Source organism: Equus przewalskii, chromosome 23 (genome assembly GCF_037783145.1).
Source record: "Equus przewalskii isolate Varuska chromosome 23, EquPr2, whole genome shotgun sequence".
Taxonomy (NCBI): Eukaryota; Metazoa; Chordata; class Mammalia; order Perissodactyla; family Equidae; genus Equus; species Equus przewalskii.
The window spans coordinates 21,799,360-21,821,869 of record NC_091853.1 but is presented as its reverse complement, the minus strand read 5'-3'; the positions used below and the strand labels follow the sequence as shown (position 1 = coordinate 21,821,869).

The 22,510-nt window shown below is 36.4% G+C and overlaps 1 protein-coding gene across 18 annotated transcripts in view; it reads left to right on the top strand.

Annotated features, from left to right (window-relative positions):
• RPS6KC1 (ribosomal protein S6 kinase C1) overlaps window positions 1–22,510 on the top strand; it is a 178,565-nt gene that overhangs the window by 141,591 nt on the left and 14,464 nt on the right. For 15 of the 18 annotated variants that reach the window (XM_070591097.1, XM_070591100.1, XM_070591098.1 and 12 more), the window contains 2 exons: window positions 5,821–7,416; window positions 7,688–7,777. The exons of 1 other annotated variant lie outside the window; for it this stretch is intronic. In XM_070591097.1, the coding sequence (XP_070447198.1) occupies window positions 5,821–7,416; window positions 7,688–7,777 (1,686 nt within the window). The remainder of the gene's footprint in view (window positions 1–5,820; window positions 7,417–7,687; window positions 7,778–22,510) is intronic. 2 more of the 18 variants (XM_070591112.1, XM_070591114.1) reach the window with 1 other exon arrangement.

Here is a 22,510-nt window from a genome sequence, read left to right as displayed (position 1 = left end):
AATATATTTTAAAGCTAGAACTGACATGATTCTGCCTTGCATGGCTCCATGGTTTTTGGCTCAAATAACTGAAAAAATGGAGTTTCCATTTATTAAGATGAGGAAAGCTATAGAAGGCATAGATTTAGAGGAAAAAATCAGGATTCCGATTTGGACATGTGAGTTTGAGATGCTTATTAAATATCCACTTGGTCTTGGGTAAGCAGTTGGATATACAAGACAGGATTTTAGGATAGAGTTTTAAAATGTCTATTGTTCCTATTAATGAATCCCTTATTTTAACTTTGAGGAAGAAAAGGTGGGAAAATAATTGTATTCAGTCAAGGCCATGTGTGTTATTAAAACTTTTAAGTTCCTAAGATTAGGCATTATGTCATATTCATCATATATATTCCAGCATTTAGCAGACTGCTTGGTACATAGAAGGTACTCAGTGTATGATTGTTGAACACTGAGTCAGTCAGAGAAGAGATGAATGACTAAGTGAGAAGAAAATGATTTGACAAGTGTGGACCCACCTGGCAGATGGGGGATGGGAAAGAATTCTCCCCTAGTTACTTGGGGACCCACGGTTCTCTTTTTATTAACTAATTAAAAAAAATTATACGACTAGTATATAAAGAAATAAATTCAAACTGTATAGAAGTATATAAAGTGAAAATAAAAATTCTCCCTCCTTATTCACTTTAATGCCCAGTTCCATTCTCTAGAAATAGAGGAAGAAATTTCCTGTGTGTACTATAAACATATTCTCCCTACCTGTCTGTTTTTTAACAAAACAAACATAAATGGATCTTACATATTGTTCTGTAGCTTGCTTCCCCCCTCATCTTGGCAGTGTACCTTGGACAACTTTCCTTGTCAGTATATAGTATGTGTAGGTCTGCATTAAGAGAGGCAGCATAGTGTAGTGATTAAAAACAAGGATTCTCGAGCCAGACTAAGCTCAAAGCCTGGCTCACTATTTACTACTTGTATGACCTTGGAAAGTTATGTAACTTTTTTTGTGCCTCCATTTCCTTATCTATAAAATAGGGATGATAATAATGACCTTCCTCACAGGGTTGATGTGAGGATTAAATAGTTGAGATATGTAAAGCACTTAGAAAAATCCTGGTACATGGTAAATGCTATGTAGGTATTTGCAAATATTGTTACTATTTTTTTTTAGTAGATACAGAGTATTTGTTGTGCAGATTTACCATAATTTATTGGGCCACTCCCCTATTAATTGGTGTTTAAATTTTTCTGGTACTTTTACCTATATGTCTTTGTGTATTTTAGGGTTTTTTTGAGAACTATTTGTAGGACAGATTTCTTGAAGCAGAATTGCTGGGCTGAAAGATGATCTTGATCATTGGTCCAGTAATATTTTATTGTACATATTAAATTAAAGTTCTAATTCTGGTCAAGCAAATTTAACGAATTTTCTTTGCAATCTTGCAGAAAACCAATAGATTAAAAAATGACGAGAGACAAAGAGTGAGTTTTTGTTAAACCTTATGAATTGCTGTTTTCATAGTGGGAAATAAGTAATGCCTGCAATTGTATATGCTTCATTGGGCCTCAGAAAGGTGTCATTTATATTTTTAAAGTGTTAACTGTAAAGATGTTAGGTATTTTTTATTTATATTATGTGAGTTAACAATAACAGGTTTCTTTAGGGTTACTGTTTTTAATGTCACAATAATAATGTTGACATTTGTGTAAGTTTGTTTATTAGGCCTGATCTTAACTCTACAGAAAGGAAAACCCACTCTGCTTTAGTGGGTGAGAAACTTCACAGGGAATAATGTATTCTTATAAGTTATGTGATTTTCATGATTTTTAATTTAAAAAAAGTATATGATAGGACCAAATTTTATTTCTTTAGCTTGATATCGAGCATTAAATTTAACTGGGCACCCTGCAAAGAGTGGAGAAGAGCTAAGAGTTTTTTTCTTTCTTGAAAATGTAGAGTTTTATAATTCATGTTAAGGTACTTGTTTAGGCTAGGGACAAATTCCATAAAGAAAGTGCCAACAGTCACATTTAGAAATTTTATCTAATAATGAAAAGAATGGAAATTAAATAAGATGCCGTATTTGATTAATCAAATTGGTAAACTTGCTAATATCCAATATAAGCAAGTTGCTTTGAAGATGGCATTAATACGCATTGCTTATAGGAGTGGATTCTGGTACAACCTTTCTGTAAAGCAGTTTAACAACACATTTCAGAAGCATTAAAAGTATCTATGCTTCTTCATCTAGTATTTTCATTTCTGGGATTCTGTCCTAATGAAATAATCAGAGACGTCAAGTATTTGTATGTAAAAGTATATATTATTTTAATTCTTCAAATAGTAAAAGACTGGAAGCAACTTCAATGTCCAACAATAGAGGAACATTTAAATATATCGTAAGATCTATCACGTGGATATGCTATATAGCCATTCGAGTTCATAGTCTCATGAAAATTAGAAAATATTTATGATATGAGGTTAGTCGTGAATAAAAAGACTGAAAATAAACGTGCTGATGGTTAATAGTGTTTATGAGTGATTTGTGTATTCTGATTTTTTTCTGTTTTCCTTGTTATTTTCTGTATTTAAAATTTGTCTTACAATAAACCCATATATTTGTTTTAAAATAGAAGGTGTGACCAAAAATAAAGATGATATTAACATGAATAGACCTTTTTCCTTGAAGGTTTTCAAAAAATTTGTAAAGATGTCATCTTTTTATAACCCACTTTAATAAATAATTACTTAATACCTATTATTTTACATGCTAGACAGAATCCTCTTCCTGCAGTTGTGAAGACCCTGCAGTTTGGTAATGGAGACAATAAAAGCATAAAAGTAACATTACTATAAACTGGAATGTTGTAAATGTCCTAAGAGGGATGAAGTGGTATAGAGGATTCAGAGAAGATAGGAGTTGTATCCAGTGAGGGGATGCAAAAAAATTGGTAAAATAAAACAAATTTTCAAGGACCTTCAACAATGGGTAGGATTTTGACAAGAAGATATTGGGGAAACTAATAGGGAAGAAAATTCTAAGTGGTAGGTATAGTTTGAGGAAAAGCCCAGCATGGGTTATACATGGAGAAATCCAATTCAGATGAATTGTGTAGTAAGTTGAGGGAGAGGACCAATTCATGGGTTGATACCATATAACTGAGGGGTTCAAATGCCTCTGTGGAGTTGGTACATCATTCAGTAGGTGGAAGGGATTTGGGTTCTTGAATGGAGAAATGACATGATAACATCCGTGCTAAAATGGAAGATTAATTGGGCAGCGGTTAGTCTGATAGAGTGATACAGGAAGGACTTGAAGTAGCGATCTAGTTGTGGCTCTAACATTATTCGAAGAAACAGAGTGGTTAAAGGAATTGAAAGGAGGAAGACTGGTAGAACCATTATGGGTAGATCTTCTCGGACTTGGAAACTTGTCACATGTAAAAAGAACAAGGGAGAGAAAATAATCCAAGTTTGGTCCAAAGTTTTTGTGCTAGAGTGGCTTGGAAGTCAGAAAGAGGAGGCAATTTTGGAGGCAAAAATAAAGAATTTAAGCACATTGAATTTTAGATTTCAGCAACTCATTCCGGTAGACTTTGCCTAAGAATAGTGAAGCTTCTGCAGGAACTTTTGCAGGTCGGGTGTCTTGCCGATCACTGAAAACTTTACAGCTACAGATACTGTTTACTCTGTGATGGCACATTTCCTTCTGATGAGTTGTCATCTGAGTTAACAAGCATTGACTGAGTGCCTGTCATGTCCTGCACACCGTCTAGGGAGTAGATATACAACGATGAAAAAGACTTGGTCCTGTCCTCACAGTAGTCACCATCTAGGAGAATTGAAAACAACACGTCATGTTTTATTTGGATTGTATACAAGAGTCCCAGCTTCAGGTTCGGACATTATTCTTAGTGTGCCATAATAGAGGTGTTTGCGATAAGAGGAATGGGGTTATTGTTGTCAAAAGACTAAAAAAGGTGGAATCAGTGCATAGCTTCTTTTGTGAATGAGTTTCAAAGCCATATATGAATCCTAAAACTTTAGTTTGAATATGGGGAAATAGGAAACTCCGAATATAATCTAGTGAGGACAGAAAGTTAGCTAAGAAAAAATGAGAGGGAGAAGTCAAACACCATAATGTCCTATAGCACTAATTATTGTCAAAGTGGGAGAAAACCGTTAACTAGGTCACTGAAGAGGGGCTGTATCAGTACCCTAGGATTAATATTATGACAAGTACTCTTTATTGAGCATTTACTCTATGCTAGGCACAAGTATCGGGTGCTTTATCTGTTTATTGAGTTCTTCTAAATGAAATGAAATATGAAGTAAAAAAAGATTTTTTGGATGCTTCCATTGACCTTTTTATACATACAATTGACTGTCACTGATTATTACCCTTAAGATTTAGTATTTCCTTTGGTATTTGATGTTTAATAATGACATTAAAAATATGCTGAAAAAAATTGCCTTCTCAATGTTAATAGAGGGATTCATTTTTAACACACTGTTTCCCATTTTTGGAAACTACAGTTACATCTTCACAAAGTATGCTTCTGCAATTACTGTTTTTAAGATTTCTGGATCAAATTTAACTATTCTTTCTTTTTATAATACTCTTTCTAATCAGTAGAGCTTTGGTAGGTTTTTGATACTTATTATAGTTTATTTATTCAAAGATTCTAATTAGCAAAAGAGATTGAGTTTTTAATGGTTAAAACAAAAGAAAAATAAGATGAAATAACTATCTAACGTATTGCTGGTAAAATATTGGAGTATTTCTTGTTTATTTGATCTCTATATTTGTGAAATTGATTTATATACGTTTCTGATATATATCAGAATACCGAATCCCAATTACAATAGCTTGCCTCAATAATGGCTGCCCAGTTAATTTTCCTCAGTTGCTTTACTTGCTCTTAATACCACACATGATATATATGGGGAAGGGAGAAAATGGGGAAAATGTTACTAGTATGTCATTTATAATAGTATAATTATATACCAGATGCCGCATCTCCTTGCTGATCCTGGGCTGGGGCATTTTCAGAATGGAATAATGTTGATTTTTTTCCCCACTGTAGTATACAATTTTAAGCAGCACTTATTTGTATATTTCCGTTTGACCAAGGGGTCATACTTGAAAAAATTATTACATAAACAAATCAGAACATAATCAGATGTTTCTAAAACTAAATTATATTTAACTTTAAAGCAGAATTTTACTTGTATTTCATACTAGTATTTATTGTAACTGTTTTCCCTTCAAAGTAAGAAATAGGTTGTCCTTTTTTTTTTTTATTAAAGATTTTATTTTTTTCCTTTTTCTCCCCAAAGCCCCCGGGTACATAGTTGTATATTCTTCATTGTGGGTCCTTCTAGTTGTGGCATGTGGGACACTGCCTCAGCATGGTTTGATGAGCAGTGCCATGTCCGCACCAAGGATTTTAACCAATGAAACACTGGGTCGCCTGCAGCGGAGCGTTCGAACTTAACCACTCGGCCACGGGGCCAGCCCCTAGGTTGTCCTTTTAAAGATAATTGTTATCGGGAGATATGGTTGAAACTATACTTACCAGTCGGCAATAACAAGAAGGCATTTTATTAAAATGCTTGTCTTACACCAGACTTGATATTAATGGTTATTATTGACTTGCCTTTGATTGATTATTAGAATATTAGATACTAGAATATTAATATTAATAATATTCTAATATTGATACTAGAATATTAAAATTTTGTTTTTCTAATGGCTTCAATAAGTAACCACTAATTTGGGGATCTTAAAATTTTTTTTTGGTTATACTTGTTCACAGGTGGCAAACTCTGGTCATATATCAGTAAATTTCTAAACAGAAGTCTTGAAGAAAGCTTTGACATCGAGGAAGTGAAAAAATCTACACTTAGTAAAGTTCACCTGCAACAGCCGACTTCTGGTCCTCGGGACAGCAGCAGCTTTGAATCCAGAGGAAGTGATGGTGGAACCATGCTTAAAGTTCTGCCCTTGAAGACTAGTCTTACTCCAAGCTCTCAAGAGGATAGCTACCAAGATGATGATGGCCAAGATAGCTCTCCAAAATGGCCAGATTCTGGCTCAAGTTCAGAAGAAGAATGTACTACTAGTTATTTAACATTATGCAATGAATATGGGCAAGAAAAGATTGAACCAGGGTCATTGAGTGAGGAGCCTTTCATGAAGACTGAAGGGATTGGTGTTGATACCAAAGCTATTGAAAGCTTCCCGGCATGCCTTGCTCCTGACAGCGACAGCCCTAGCACACAGCTGATAGCTCACGAGCTAAAGTTCTTCCCTGGAGATGATGGCCTAGAAGCAGTTAGTTCTCCAGGAACATCAGATTCCCTCAGTAGATCTAAAAACAGCCCCATGGAATTCTTTAGAATAGACAGTAAGGATAGCACTAGTGAACTCCTAGGACTTGATTTTGGAGAAAAATTGTATAGTCGAAAGTCAGAGCCTTTGAAACCATTTTTCACTCTTCCAGATGGAGACAGCACTTCCAGGAGTTTTAGTATTAGTGAAAGCAAGGTAGAGTTGATAGCTCAGGACACCATTAGCAGGGGCTCAGATGATTCAGTCCCAGTTATTTCTTTTAAAGATGCTGCTTTCGATGATCTCAGTGGTACAGATGAAGGAAGGCCTGATCTTCTTGTAAATCTACCTGGTGAATTGGAGCCACCAAAAGATGGTGCAGCAATGGGACCTACTAAATTTGTACAGACTAATATAGGCATAATGGAAAGTAAACTATTGGAAGCCCCCGATGTTTTATGCCTCAGGCTTAGTACGGAACAGTGCCAAGCATATGAAGAAAAAGGCACAGAGGAATTGAGTGATCCCTCTAGGCCTAAATCCCATAGTTTAACAGAGAAACACTATGCACAGGGCGAGCTTGGGATGTTATTTGCAGCAGCTGTTGATCACTGTAGTTCAGGAGACAGGTCTTTGTTACACAGCTCAGATCCTAAGTTTCAAGGGCTTGGAGTGGTTGCATCGGCTGTAACTGCAAACAGCACAGAAGAAAGCTTATTCCATATTTCTAACCCACTCTCAGGTGCTAATGAGTATAATGCAAACACGGAGACTTTAAAAACTGAAGAAGTATTGCTGTTTACAGATCAAACTGATGATTTGGCTAAAGAGGAACCGACTTTATTCCAGAGAGACTATGAGACTAGGGGAGACAGTGGGTTAGCACTACAAGGAGACAAGGAAATACATCACATTTTTGAGGACCTTGATAAAAAATTAGCACTAAACTCCAGGTTTTACATCCCAGAGGGCTGCATTCAAAGATGGGCAGCTGAAATGGTGGTAGCCCTTGATGCTCTGCATAGAGAGGGAATTGTGTGCCGCGATTTGAACCCAAACAACATCTTATTGAATGATAGAGGTCAGGAACTTTTGCAAATGCATTTCTTTTTATTCGCTGTTGCTTCCAATTAACTGAGTAGGCGTTTTATCTTGTAATTAGTATCTTCATTTCCTGTCTAGAGCTTCATTATCAGTGCAGCAAATTCACCCCCAGTAATAGCTTCTAGTACTTAATGATGCCATTATTCTTAATGATACTGTTTTTAGCTACAAAAGGAGTAATTACAGTTCACTTCTGCAGAAAATGGAAGAGAAAAATGTTTTGATTTCTCCTGTCGTTTTGTTTTTAGGACACATTCAGCTAACGTATTTTAGCAGGTGGAGTGAGGTTGAAGATTCCTGTGACAGCGATGCCATAGAGAGAATGTACTGTGCCCCAGGTTAGAGCAATCTCCTAAAATGTTTCACTTAAAAAAGTAGTTCGGCAGCTCTCATTTCTTTATAGAAGTTGTATTTTTCACTAGTAGTTCACATATGTGTTGGATTTGATTGTCTTTTTAACTCTTCAAAAAAGAAAATTGGGAGTTAAAACCATTATGTAATCCATAGTTATATATGTGTATGTATATGTGTGTGTGCGTATTTGTTGTTGTTAAATGAGTAAATGTTGAGTTAAATGAGTCTATACTTTTCTTGGAACTGTCAATGAATTCTGTCTTTGAAATGTCTTAACTTCTTAGTGTTTAGAAGGACCTTTAAATACCCTGAACCTTTAAATGGAGAGAGCTGACTAAAAGGGTAAGATTCCTAAGGCTAAAAATGGATAAAATGCAGAATTAAAGAAAATACAGTGTTGTAACTTTACTGTTGAGCCAACCTGGCATTTTAGAGCAGATTTTAAAGAGTTCTTTCTATATTTGACCAGTTTTAGGAAGTATGTTCTTTTTGTTTTAAAATAGTCTATTTAGCCAAGTATTTGACACAGAGGTTTCTCTTACTCTATTTACTGTATAGTCTTTATTTTCTAAAAAGTAGAGATTTATTTCTGGGGGTGTTAGATCCTTTGTTGATAATTACAGGTCGCTGAGGCATCTGAATTGGATTTGAGTTAGTTTCTCTCTGTCTCAGTGCAGATGGGGCTGTATTTGAATTCAAAGTCCCTTCACCTTTTGCCTAGTGTTCAGCCTCTTTGGATGGCCAAAGTTGTTTCACTCGTCACCCCTCTGGCTTGCAAAGGAGGTTCAAGCTGATTATATTGACATGATCTGCTTAGTTGTTGATTAATACAGTATTTAATGCTTACTAGCTAACCACCATATTATTGATGCTAACATTGTTTCCCTGCATCTTGGGAAATGATTATAATTAGGATCAAAAGAAGTATATTGTTTTTAGTTACAACCTAAATTGTTAAGATTTCTGTATTGGGGAATAGCAACGTGTTTCAACCTACAAAGCAAATATCCTAAAACTATTTCCTGAAAACAATGATTTGGATTTTCTTCTTACTTATACTCTTTCTTCTTTCTTCCCCCAAATTAGAGCTGTTTGATTTCATTTCTTCCTAGGGGCAATAGAACATGCCTACATTTTTTGTTTGTCTCAAATTTAGATAATGTTATGCTGTTTTTTTGAAACCTTATTAGTATGATTTAGTTAATGGGATAACAAAAAAAATTTCATAGTGAAAATCACTTTATTATGTTATCTGGTTCTTTTTTATCTTTATTTTTTAACAGACCCTCCCTCTTTTCTAATTTGATAAAAAATAAATCTTAATGTGGCCAGCCCAGAGGTGTAGTGGTTAGGTTTGTGTGCTCCACTTTGGCAGCCCAGTAGTCTCAGGTTTGGATCTTGGGTGTGGACCTATGCACCGCTTGTCAGGCTATGCTGTGGCAGCGTCCCACATGCAAAATAGAGGAAGATTGGCACGGATGTTAGCTCAGGGCTGATCTTCCTCAGCAAAACGAAACAATAAAACCCCCCCCAAAACTCCCCACAAAACATCTTAGGTACCAGTGTACAAAAATATGTATGTTAATTATAATGAATTTGGAGGTTTTAGGATCAAAATTAAATGTGAGAGTTCTTTTAAATGAAACCTGTTAAATCCTGAAGTCAAGTGCAGTATAAACCTCACATCAAAACCAAATGTTTATGGGGCGTGTTAATGTTTATAACTGACTCCTTATTTACTATTCTTATTGTCACTTGCCTACTGGAAACTCTGTAGGCTTGTCCTTTGGCATTCTAGCAGACTGTTTTTCTTTAGTTCAAAGTGCAGTCATATTTACTTTAACATCCGTAGCATATTGACCTCCTAAGAGTTTTAGTATATGTGGAACAAAACCATACTACGTTCATCAACAGATGCACAGTTTCAATTTTGTATACTGAAATACTGAGTTTAATCCAGACCAGTTTCCAAGTTCTAATTTTTAAGCCTTTTCCCAGAAATCACAATTCTCATAGCTTACCAGCAGGTGGCAGTCTACCATTAATGGATCTTTACTGTCATCTTCCAGGTTGTCCTTCACTAACATTTGGAAAAAGCTGCAGTCTGAAGAAGGGCTTTGTGTTAATTATTTGCATGAAACAATTGTACTTTCAAGCTTTGTGAGTTGCAAAAGTGTTCTAGTATAGTGGCATGCATTGGACAATGTGAGAAGTCTCTTCATTCCTTGGGCCTATTAATTTGTTTTATCAACAGGATAAAACAAAACCAGTAATGGCCTTAACTGAAAAGTAACGCTAGTGTTCTGATTTAGATGAGCTTAAACCTGGAGAGTTGCAGAACTCAGTTGTCTGTGTACTCCGGCCCCTTGTTTACAATGCAAGAGGAATTGGAGCAAACATTTGTAAATTACTGTTTGTCTTGAAACTGAATAGCAGTGATACTGATGAAAACTACAAGTAGGCTTTTCTCCTCTTCTCAAAGGAGTGGGAGCAATGATAATAAGCTAATATTTCAACGCTTAAAAGTAACAACTCAATGAATACCTGGGGACATAGAGTACTTAGTCATCTTTTGATCTATCCTTAGAAACGCTATGTGTTGAAGTAATTCTCCCCCTACATCCCCCCTGCCCTCCCATTTCCCAACTCTAACCTTAGTGTTATTGTCCAAGTAACTCTAAAGCATGTTAAGCAGCTGATGTTTGGTTAGAAAGTAAGTTGTCACAAGATTATGATGAGAACGATTCACTTCTGTTTAAACAGCATGCAACCTCTACCCCTACCACTCCTCCCTCCTGGGAATCCTTATCACATATTTGTCCTAAAAACATTATCCACCTGCCCTGTACTTTATAATATCAGCAATGTATCTTTTTATCTTGTGGATGATGTGCCTTTATATTTTGAGAAAAATTTCCAGTAACAGATTCGATTTATATGGACAGAAATTTGAGCAAATGCCAGACTAGCAGGGGGGCCATTATTCTACTCTATAAATAAGTTTAAAAAAGAAAAAACACACACACAGAAACCTGTGAATCAACATGTTTTGGTCTAATTGAGGGGAAAAGCAAGATAGATAAATTTTGAAATGCAAATGATCACCTTCTGTTATTTAAGTTTAGTTTCTGCCAAATTTGTGATCTTAGATTTTAAAAAGTGACAGTCATTTCAACAATGTACACTACCAAGGACGTCCAATATTCACAAGTTTCTACAACAAAACGAAGAACTTTTTTTAAAAAGTTGCCACGTTTTTTACATTAAAGAAAACAAATCCAACAACAAAAAGACAAAAACGATGGAGCTTTCTCTGTCTACATCTGTGAAAAAGCCAGTAAATAAATGGCTGCAGCTGCAGGCCCATCAAGAGGGTCTTGAGAATACGAATTCACTGATGAAACCCAGCCCTGTTTTCAAAGTAGAAGCCATTCCTTTTAGGTTCACTTTGTATCCTTAGATTATCTAGGATGATTCTCTAGAAAGGTTTTATTTTAAATAAACATCATTTGTGGTAAATGGGTACCTTTCATACCAGAAAAACACCGGATGGAGTTCAGGAAGAGAAAAGGCAAAGAAATAGTTCCCAAAGTAGGAATAGATTGTGTGGCATGACATTATAAATATAACACTGTCTAGTTTCCATTTTAGGAGATTTTCAGATGCTTTATTAATTTAGATAGGTTCTCCTATTTTTTGTTGTGAGAGATTATAGAATAACAACTGGAGTAATTGGTTATTCTTCTCTAGAGGACTTCCTTGTAGTTACTCTGATTTTATTTCTAATTGTACATGCACACTTGCACATACACACACACAGGATTTTATGTGCTTTGTCATTGGAGCTATTAATTTATCATAATTTAGAATAAATTTTTGTTACAGCATTTTAAGTATAAAGGAAAAATAAAATGTCAAGAAAGTATTTTTTCTTTTACCAGTATTTTTTTCTTAGCAGTCTTGACTCTCCTCATAAAAAAGCAGCTAGAAAATAGAACCTATAATATTAAGCAAATAAAATACAAAAGACTGTATTTGAAAGTTTAATATGCAATCTAAGACAAGTGAGTAAAATTGTTTATATGTTAGTTATTATGCTAATATAATAATCACTTAAGTTTCCCATTCCAGTCTTAACAAGTTGATGTGGTACCCTATCAGTGTGTGTCCTTCACCTTTATTTTCCACCCCATTATAAGCCTTTATAAATGCTTGAAATTTACATTGATATTTCTCATTGAATACTTTTCATACTTGAGTATGTATAGGTGAATATGTGTGTAAATTGAAGAAGTCCAAAATGCTTTTCACTGCAGTCCAATCTCCATGCTCCCAGATGTCAAATGACAGCTTTGCTTCCTCTCTTAGGCGATTTCACACTTGGAAACAGCTCACAGCTGACGGTGGAAAGTGAAACATAGAAAAATCATGCTGAAAACTATCTGCAAAATTCAGTTTTAGAGCATGACATTTATTTACTACCACTCTTTGCTCTTCTGGCCTGACTGTATCAAATAGTCCATGAATATATTTTTTGGGGGGTCGTCTCCCCTGCTCTTCTCCATAAACATGTTTTACTTGCGATTTGTTGCTTTTTAAGCATGGTGCTCTATGTGATAGTTAGGTATTTGATAATTAAATCTAAGATTCAGACCAGGGATGGTTTAAAAATATCATGAGGCCATCAGAAGTTTAAGTTTTAGAATATTAGGGTGGAATTGAGAATTACCGAACCTTGATATTTATCCCACATCAGCCATGAACTCATTGCATGACCTTGGGCAAGTTATTTAAGACTTTGTAGGCCTTAATTTACCATTAGTAGAATAGATTTGTTGAGTATAAAAAAGATCACAGATGTCAAATCATCTAATAACCTTCTTATACAAAATTTAGTCTAAATTCAAGTCCATCTTATTAAGGCAAGAATTTTTTCCTCCAAGGATAAATATTGGTTTCTGGTCTAACATTAGTAGGGTTAAAAGAATTCTTTTACTTGAAGGACTTCTTAAGTATGTATTTTTACTCATTTATAGTGTTTTTACATAAAGTGTATAATGTAGAAATGAGGAATTTATAGAAAATATTTTCATTTAGAGGAAAAAAGCCAAGACAACTTGTGAGTAGGGTGAAATTTGAATGCCGAGATTCTCAAAAAACAATATTGTTTAAAGAAGAAAGAATCATTTAGATCTGAGAATTTTTAGGTTCTGGGTAACTTTGCTAAGCATGAGGAATCTAATCTTAGGAATGCAAAATTGATGAAGAAAGCAAATGAATATAGGTGTATATTTTGAAATAGTAATGATATAAAGAGGAAACATGGCTCTTCCTGGTGTAGTGTCCCCCCACCCCCCACCCCCCCCCCACCCCCCGCCAAAGAGAAGGAAGAGAAAGGCAAGAGGGAGCTGTAGAGATAATTTTAAAAGAGTAAAATATTTGTGGTTAATATTTAAACATTATGTTTCAAACAGTAACTCTTTTGTTTGATTTACCTTTAAGCGAAACTTCAACAGTAGCTCCCTTGTACATAATAAACATTTTAATGTTTTCCTTGAATGAATAGCAAGTACTTTTAATCTTTTGCCTTTAGTTCCTGTTGTCAGAAAAACTAAATCTATATCTTCTTTGAGAGAACCAGTAACTTTTCAGGTTTGCCATAGAATAGAGAAATTTTACACTGAGGAGAATTCCCTGATGCATTTCACTCCTATGTAGTAATGAAGCTTGTGCCGTGAGTATAGAGCCGTGTTAGGATAAGGAGAAAGAGCTTCAAGTCGACTCAAGTCTTACCTTGTCCAGGCAAGGCCCTGTGGTGGAAGGAAGGTTAAAGGGTTGCTTTATACAGGTCTCAGGGTCTGGAATCTTGGGATTCGTCCCTAAAAGATACATCCTGGAGCCCTCACAACCTCCCTAATGATGGGCCGGTCACCTTCACCTTTGCGTTAAGGTCACTCCATGTTGAAATAGGCTCCTTCTGAAATCGTACTTCTCATCCAGCCAGAATGTGATTTGTCTCTAGTGGTGGGAATGAGACAGAGTAAGAATAAAGTGTTCAGTCCCTGTTATTTGGCACCTTAGTGAATAACACATTAGCCCTTCTCAAGAGAAGAAATTCTTCAGCTGTTAGAACTAGAGAATTTATAAGGGTGAAAGAATTGATACAGTATTTTATCTCTTCTGTATGAAAACATTCTCTCTGTGCATTTCATAATACTACCTGATACTGGAGAGTGGGGGTTTTACCTCAAACTTCAGGTTATTAAAAGGAAGTTAATTTTAACCTGTTTACTCCAAACCTTTTTCTTTATGATCTTGGACAAATTTATTTTTTAGAAGAGGAACAAGAGACTGGATACTTGTAGTTTTAAGTAATGGCTGCATTGTAATGCTTCTTAATTTTCGGGTCTAGATTGATATTTGGCAATTATTCAGTTAATTGGCCTCACCACGATATCGTAAAGAAGAAAGTGAACTATCTTTTACTTCTGATATTCAACAAAGAAGATGTAATGCTGAGTTACACATCATGTACCAGAACTATTGCCCAGCTACTCTGACCAAATCATCAGTTTCTATTCCGTGTAAAATCTTGTCAGTTTGAATCTCCATGAAGTAACCAGGGCTTACTCCTTCTAAGCAATTATTCACAAATACTTTCTTCAAACAAATGATTAAAAATGCTAAGGTTTTAAAAAATTGATGATAAAGCAAATAGAATTCCTGATGTTCCTTTAATAGCAATGCCTGTAGCTCTGCCTGCCGAACACAGCAACAGAGCAGCGGAGAGAGACAGAGAACTGTGTCTGTCATTTTCACAATTTTCAGTTAGCCTTTTTCTCATCAATCAACTTTAATGGCTTTGGTTGGGTAACACTGTGACACCCGATGGCTATTCAGAATGGAGTTGTTGTGATATGATCAATGGAAAATGGAGCATGCTGTTGGTTTTTTTCCTACGAGAAATGCAGGGAGAGAGAGAAAGCAAGATTGTATAGAGCTCAGAATTATAATTATAGTCAGTCAACCAGAAGTCATATGGTAGTTACTCATTTCTTATTTTATCTCACAAGAAAACGGTATAGTAATGATAACTATAAACTCCCTTGAACAAGTAATTCTTGGCTCTGGAATGCTGAATAAGTTAAATGAAGGAGTTTTGACCCAAGTTGTGCAGATAATTGCAGGAAAACTCAGAACATGGTTGCCAGGTCACCACGACAACAAGAAATTCAGAGCTGGGTAGTGGGAGAAAAGCAGAATTAGGTATTTTGCAAGCCTAGCTTGAATTAGCTGAGCGTGGTGTGTACTTACATCCAAGTCCCAACGATACAAAAGGCCCAGGGTTTCAGATAACTAAATTACCTGAAAACCAACTGAATTAATGTGGTGGTGGCAGGAAGCAAGGCTAGAGCCTGGGATGAGCCAAGAAAGCAAGGGTGTGAAAGGTGGAGCAGGGCAGTATCTCTCCCATCTCCTGTGCACTGTGGAGAAGAGTAGAGACCCCACTGCTGAGGACTCCTCTCTCTGGAACGTGCTGGCCTCTGTCATTGGTCTTCTCTAGATAATCCTCTAACGAATTAGAGTGATGTGATATTGGTGACTTTTAAACGGTTCACGTGCCCTACTCGATGAATATGACATTTGAATAATCAATTGCGTACAATGTTGGAGGACTTTACGGAACGTGGAACAGATAATTGGGCAGCCAATATTTTCTGAAATAGTATAAAATAAGAGAAAAGGAGCAAAAGGCCCATTTGAAAGGATGGCCTAGGAAATGCAAATTCCAGGCTCTAATTAGTCTGTCACTCTGAGAATTAAGATCTTCTGCCTCAGAGACGTGAGACCTTAGGCAAGTAAGTTTCTTCTGTCCAAATTACCTCATTTCAAATACACGATCTCCAAGCAGTTGTCTACCTTCAGACTTTTAAACTTCGATAATTTATAGGTATTAGAGGAACAATCCAAACCTGAAATTAAGTGAGGTTTTATTCTCAGAGTTGCTATGGCTTTTAGTTTTGCATTCAGTTGTAGCATTTTATCTTGCTGTTTGTGGAAACTTTAAAAACTGTGTCTCTATATCAAAATAATACCCTTGGGAAAACTAGGTAGTATATTTGTCCTACAATGCACTTCAATGAATTTGTTTTTGATGACACTTAAAAAAATTTCTAACTGATACTAGTTATCCCACCAGACCAGCTGCTGAACATTATAGCCAGCTTACACATTTGTAATACATTTCATGTAACGGTGTGCCTGAATTCCTTACACTAGGCAGAGGCAGGGGAAACCTTGAGTTATCCCTCACTCCTGTCTTCTTCCTGCTCCCAGGCCTTTTCAGCTTTTTTTCCTCGTCACATGCCCTCTGTGCCAGAGCAAACTCTAGCGGTCGTTGGGTTCTCCAGAGGGGAGCACTGGAACTTGGCCACTCCACCACTCCCCTTTAAGCATCTCTTGCCTAGACTACTGCAGTCATCAACTGACTGACCTCCATTCTCACCCTGCTCTAATCTGTGCTTCATCCAGCAGCCAAAGTATGCTTGTTCACAACTTTCTAGCCTACCACATGTAAAAGCGTAAAAGGACTTGAGGTAGATCTCTCTACTTAATGGGGCTTAAAGAAAATGAATGTGATGAGGTCTTTGTAGGTATTTTGAATACCTTGAATGAACAGTGCTACAAAACACAAAATGGTTTTATTTATTCAACAAACATTTATTAAATGCCTTCTCTGTCACAATCACTGTGCCTAGAAGCTAGAAATAAAAGACATAATTGGTATAATATTGATAGTTACTTTTGAAGATTTATATGAAAAAAGAGACTACCCAAATAGAAGACATATGCAATTGGTTAACTAGGACGTTAATAGACCTTTATAAGTAAATAGTTGTATTTATAGAACTGTAATTTACCAAGCTAGCAAAAGGTATGCTTAGCTGTCCCTCTTCTCACGGTTTGGTTCCCTATATTGTTGGATACAAAAAAAAAAAATGCTTTCTTCCATGTTTCTTTCTCTTTGCTCTTTAGTTATCAGCTGTAGTGGAAGACTAATGCTCAGCCCCTGCGTAGAAAATCTTTATACACAGCAAGAGCTGGTGAGAGAAATCGACTAGAATTTTGTAATTCTAGTCCCTTTCAATTAGCAACAGATGCTGCAGGGAAAGATTGTCTGTGTAGGAACACAGCACTAATGTCTCTGTGCTCTAGCTGACACGGAATGCTCATTGCAGAAGAAAGATGTTCTTTTCCTTGGTCCAAGTATGTCACTAGTGATAGATCAGATTTTTTTTTGTTTTTTACTTTTCTCTACTATCTAAGGCCGTTAATGAAGGCTCACTCCCTTGGAAGAAAGTTCACAAATTCTTGACTATTTGTAATAGCATTTTAAATTTTATTGGTCCCTTACAGAATTTATGGAGAGTTTAGTGCTTAATTTTAAGGTTTATAAGAACATGGCTCAATTTTTATTTTGTTTTATTCACAGAGGTCTCTCTTTTATTCCAAAAGTCTAATGTATTTACCTTACTTATGTTTCTTTTCTAAAAGAGAGAGTTGGAATCCATAAGGTCAGATATTTAAAGTCAAATTTTTAAAAATTATTTTGGAAAAAAATCCTGTGGCATTAGAAAATTACATTTATCCTCCCCTTTCCCCAAAGTCTATTCACTACTGATTATCATTTTGATGTATTGTATAGGTCTGTGCCTTTAAAATTTTCCGTCATTCTTATATTTAGATAAAGTGCTGTATCATTTCTGTGACAAATTCTCCCAGCATCTAAAGGTTGGTTTAATTTGACTATTACATAAACCCTTTATTTGTAACAGTTGTTACTCTTCCTTGAGTTTTAAATGACCTCTTAATAACAGTTCCACAGTTACTATAATTTTGAGAGTGAAGAGAAATGAGGCTTCTAAGATTCTATTTATTAAAAAAGTATAGTTGAGGAAAACAGTTTTGGAGAAATATTTAAGTACTTGTTCTGAATTGAAATAGAATTTCTCTATATGTGAAATTCTCTTATAAGAAAGTTCTGCACTTACTGTATTTCCTACTATATCCTGGAAGGAAGATGGTAACAACAGAACATACAGCCCGAAGGAGGTTATGGGATTGTCTCTGGAGATTTTGGAACGGGGATGGACAACTCCATTGTTAGTATTCGTAGAGGTCAGGGGAAGGCTGAGATGACCTGTGTGGGCCTCCCTTAGTGGAAAAACCTGGGAACAGAATCAAGTGTCATCAACAGTCTGAAGTTGTGCCTTAACAAATCCATCAGCAAACTAAATGTAGACTATCAGACTCCCTTGTTTATCAAGCTTCATAGCAGTAATGTCTCTTACAGAAAAGTAAATTCCGAATTTGGGATGTTGAAGGCACCAGAATTGCTTAAGATGCAAGATGATTCATTTTTAGAAAGCTTGGCCTTCATTTAAAGCTTGAGTTTGAGACACATTTTCTAGCTTTTTCCATTTTCTATGCAGTTTCCAGCATTGTTTTAGCATTATCTGTGGTTATTTTAGAGTCACGTCTTTGATAAATCCGTGTAGTTTAAACTGTATAGTCCTAAAAGTCAGGGCCTGTGCCCGTGGATAAGCCTATGCCCTGATTTCAGTAGTGCCGGGATCGCATGGTCTCTCCAGTGTCTTTCAGACGTCCTCCTTCTCATGTCTGAAAGTGTACATTTTGCTTCTTTCCCATCATTTCTTGTACATAGATACACACATTTTATGTTTTCCTGGCTTTCTGCTTTTTTGCTCCTCTCGTTATCAGAAGTGATGCTTATCATAGTCATGGTTTTGGGGTCAGGTTAGCTTTATTATTTTTGGCTATAAGAAGGAGACTTAGTAAACTCTGATTATCGTAAGGACTATAAAACTCTCTTGTTCTATGTTTTAGCAAGCCCTTTGACAATATTGGTTACCAAGGCAGCATTGTTTTTCTGAAAAATATCCTGGCTTGTTGAAAAGTGTTCTATGAGGTGTTAAACATGAGTAAAACAAAGGTAGGCAAAGCACATTTTATGTTGTGATATCTTTATTGTTTTATTTAAACTTGTTTATTCACTTGTGAAATCTGAGAGTTTGAATCATTAGTATGAATCAATAAGATTCTACATTGTGTTAGAATATGAGAATTGATGCTGCTAAAATGAGAGTTCTAGAATTTTACTAAACTATTCTCAGATGTTTGATGTCCTTAAAAGATTTTGGATGAGTTGAAATCTAATCTGGATCTGATTCTGTGTCTTCCTTATGTTAAAAGATGACAACGGTTAGGTTCAGCGATGCGGATTCATTTCGCTTGCCACCAGGTCTCTAAGGGAAAGGGAACAGTGGCTGTGTAGAGAAGGGAGAAAAGGGAAGATTGAGGAATGCCAGCTCATTTTAGCATAATCCCACTCTTTGGGCATCTTAAGTTAATGGAGGGAGGAGAAGTTATGAGAAAGACTCATGAGTGCTTTTGAAAACACTTTCAGGATCATAAAATTACAGGTAAAAGAATATCAGAGGCCTGGCTGTCCTCATTTTCAGAGAAGCTAAGTGCCATACCCAGCCAGGCTCAAACGGGAGCATAACTAGAGCCTTGCCAATACATTTCTTTCACTCAAAGACAAAAATCCAGGATTCTTTGATATCACCATCTCTTTTTGAGTTTTTTTGGGAATCATCCGAGAATGCGTTTGATTTCTTGGGGAATAGTTTGGTTTTGCCCCTGATCATTTTGCTGAATGCCTCTAGTACTGCTGCACTTGCAGAGGATAAGCATAGGATTTACCACCCTGGAAACTGCAAACGTAGAATGTCGTGGTGGGGGAAGGGGTGGGCACGGAAACTTGACACGTTGGGTTTTATAGGAAAACACCTTGAAAATCGACAAAGCAGTGGTGCGATTTATCCTTTAAAATGATTTTTTTCTGCTCTTTTTTTTTTTTTAGAGATTTTAAAAATTCAAGGTAGGAGTTTAAAGGGACTTCTCAGCTTCATTATGTTATACTTTTTAAATAGCCTCACAAATCTATTTGGTGTTTCTTTATATTCTCTGTTTCTGACGATAGACACACATCCCTGACTCTTCACCTGGTGTTTGTCGTAGTTATCATGTAGCTCTATATAGAAATCAGTGCTCTTGGTTTATGCTTACATTTTTGGTATAGATTTTGCAGGGAAAGCAGTTGTAGAGCTGTAGTTTTGACAGCCACACAACCTCAGGCTTCTTTTTGGCAATGTAATTTCAGGGTATATCTTTAAATTTTTAATCTAAGAATTATTGGTCCTTAAGGGATGTTAAAAAGACAACCAAAATCCTTTATTCTGATTATTAAAAGAAGAAGAAAATTCTGTTTTAAAACCCTAAAGAAGAAATTTCACAAGTACCTGCTTCCACTTGTTGTAATATTTAAATTTCCTAGCTGTTAGAGGTTCTTTTTTGTATCTTACCTAAATAGAGAACTCTTTGGTGTAGTTTAGAGTCATCTATGAAAATCAAGACCAGTTGGATAAGATGTCAATTTCACATTAATTAATGAACCCATGCTTAATACAAAGTCATTTTGACGCGTTTCAAGCTACACTGTTAAGGAGAAGGACTTAAAACTTGTTCACTGTCTTTTTTCTAGATTTCCATGAAAAAAATTACCTTTTCAAAGTTGTTATCCTTTTTTACTAGCCCAGTCAGATTGCAGATGGCTTTTAGCCTCGTCGCCTTCAGACTTTCGGAAGCAGTTTTTCTTAGATTGGGATCAGCCGTCTCTTTATGCTTGAGTGCCATTAGAAAGCTTAACTAATGCCATCCAAGAGGAGGGAAGAAAGAGAAAATGAGGGGAGAGGAAAAGCAACAGGCTGTCATTGGGAGAAAGTAGAGGGGAAGATAAGGAAAGATGGAAAAAGAAATGGGGAGTGAAAGAAGTAGACTAAGGTTGACAGTGTCGAGTGTCACCAGCAGTTATGTCAGGCGCACTTGCCGCATCCTGGACTGAGTAGCGAGCTGACTGAAGAATGGGAAGTGAATTGGCTTTAGGACCTGCATGTGTCTCTTGCTACTGTCTGTGTTGCCTCACGTTCAGATTGGGGCCCATCAGGTGCTGTAGCAGTCCACGTTTGAGGCAGTATGTTGGTCCTTATCTCCCTGTTAAGGACTCTGGCAGAAAATTGCGAGGGATTTCAAAGCCGCATAAAACCAGTGAACCTAGTTGTTAGTCTCCTTAGTTGGGCAAGTTCACGGAAACCAAGAAAGGAATACCCCTTGTCTGTCTCATGAAGTGCCTCTCAAACTGTTCTGCCCAAGTGCTTCTGACTGTAGAGGTGATATGAAATGGGTACCCCAGGGGACTAGTGAAAGATGATCCTCAGTTTCTTTGAAGTCTTTTTATCTTGCAAGTCTTATGCAAGTTTTACTTTCTGTTTCATAATAGATCTGTGTTTCTTGTAATAGTAAAACAATATCCCACCGCCTCCTACACATATAGAAATCTTTGATGCTCAGAAGATGCACTATGCTTATCTGGTAGCTTCAAGGCCCACCCCTCCCAACCTCTCCCCTACACACAGCAACACATTTCTCCTTGATAATGATGCACATTCCCAGCAGCGACATGGGAAATAGTCGCAACATATAGCTTTCGATGGTCTAGGCTGCACTGGTGATGGCACTTTGGACTTTCGCTGAATTTAAAAGGTGCCTTTATTAATTAGGTTAGCCGTTGATTACATTACATAGACTTGACTCAGCGACCTTCTGCTCAGTTCTAACAGGAAACCTTTGTGAGCAGACACTTAGGGTGTGGCTCTGGTCTAAAGCTCCTCAGGGCATGTTGTTAGACCCTAAAAACCCATCTCCGTTTTCGCAGCTTTCCCTGAGCTGACCAGTCCGATGTTCCTCTTTTCCATAGACATAGAAATGCAATATTCTTTCTCCTCCCAAGTCACTCTACCCAAATAAGTTCTCTATAAGATTTCTTGGAAATTTTAAATAATTCATGTAAAATGTTAAACACAGCTCCTTACACACAGTCAATAAACATTGGCTGCTGTTTTATTGTTGCAACTGTAATTAATTGTAGTGCGTACCGACTACAAGCAGAGCAACATTCATACAGGAAAGTGAGGCTTGTTGGTGGCACATTTGAAACAGATGGTTGATCAATAATTTCAGATCTTGAGTTGTGAACAGATAGCACCTCTGTAAAGCTGAGAAATATATACCACTTACTGTATGATCAAAGAAAGTGCAATAGCTTAAATTCTTGAGCAAAAAGATTAAAAAATAAAACCATTGACCATGTTAGTGGGAAAGCTGATTTTAACTTCATATTATTTAGCAATGTGGCCAGCACAGAGAGTTCTGTGGAGGAAAATGCCTAGCATAGTGCCCGGTTTGTGCTGTTTATGTCTGGTGGGTGAATCAATCTGATAGATTGAGACCTCATTGTTGGGGCCTGAATATATACATGCCTGATTGAGCAAGACGTTTGAATGTTACTTAATGGTTAATGAGAAGCCATTTCAGAATTTTGAACAAAAGGAGATAATGTAATCTATTGCTTGCTTTAGACTGGAAAGAAATATGCGAAAGGTTCTATTTGATGACAGGACTATGGTAAATTTCTTTTACTTTTCTGGTTTCTAGAGCACACACCAAAGGTGATAATGGCTCTCCTCTCCATGGGAAATGGGGGTGGGGGCAGTGTATTTGAATCTGAGAAGGGT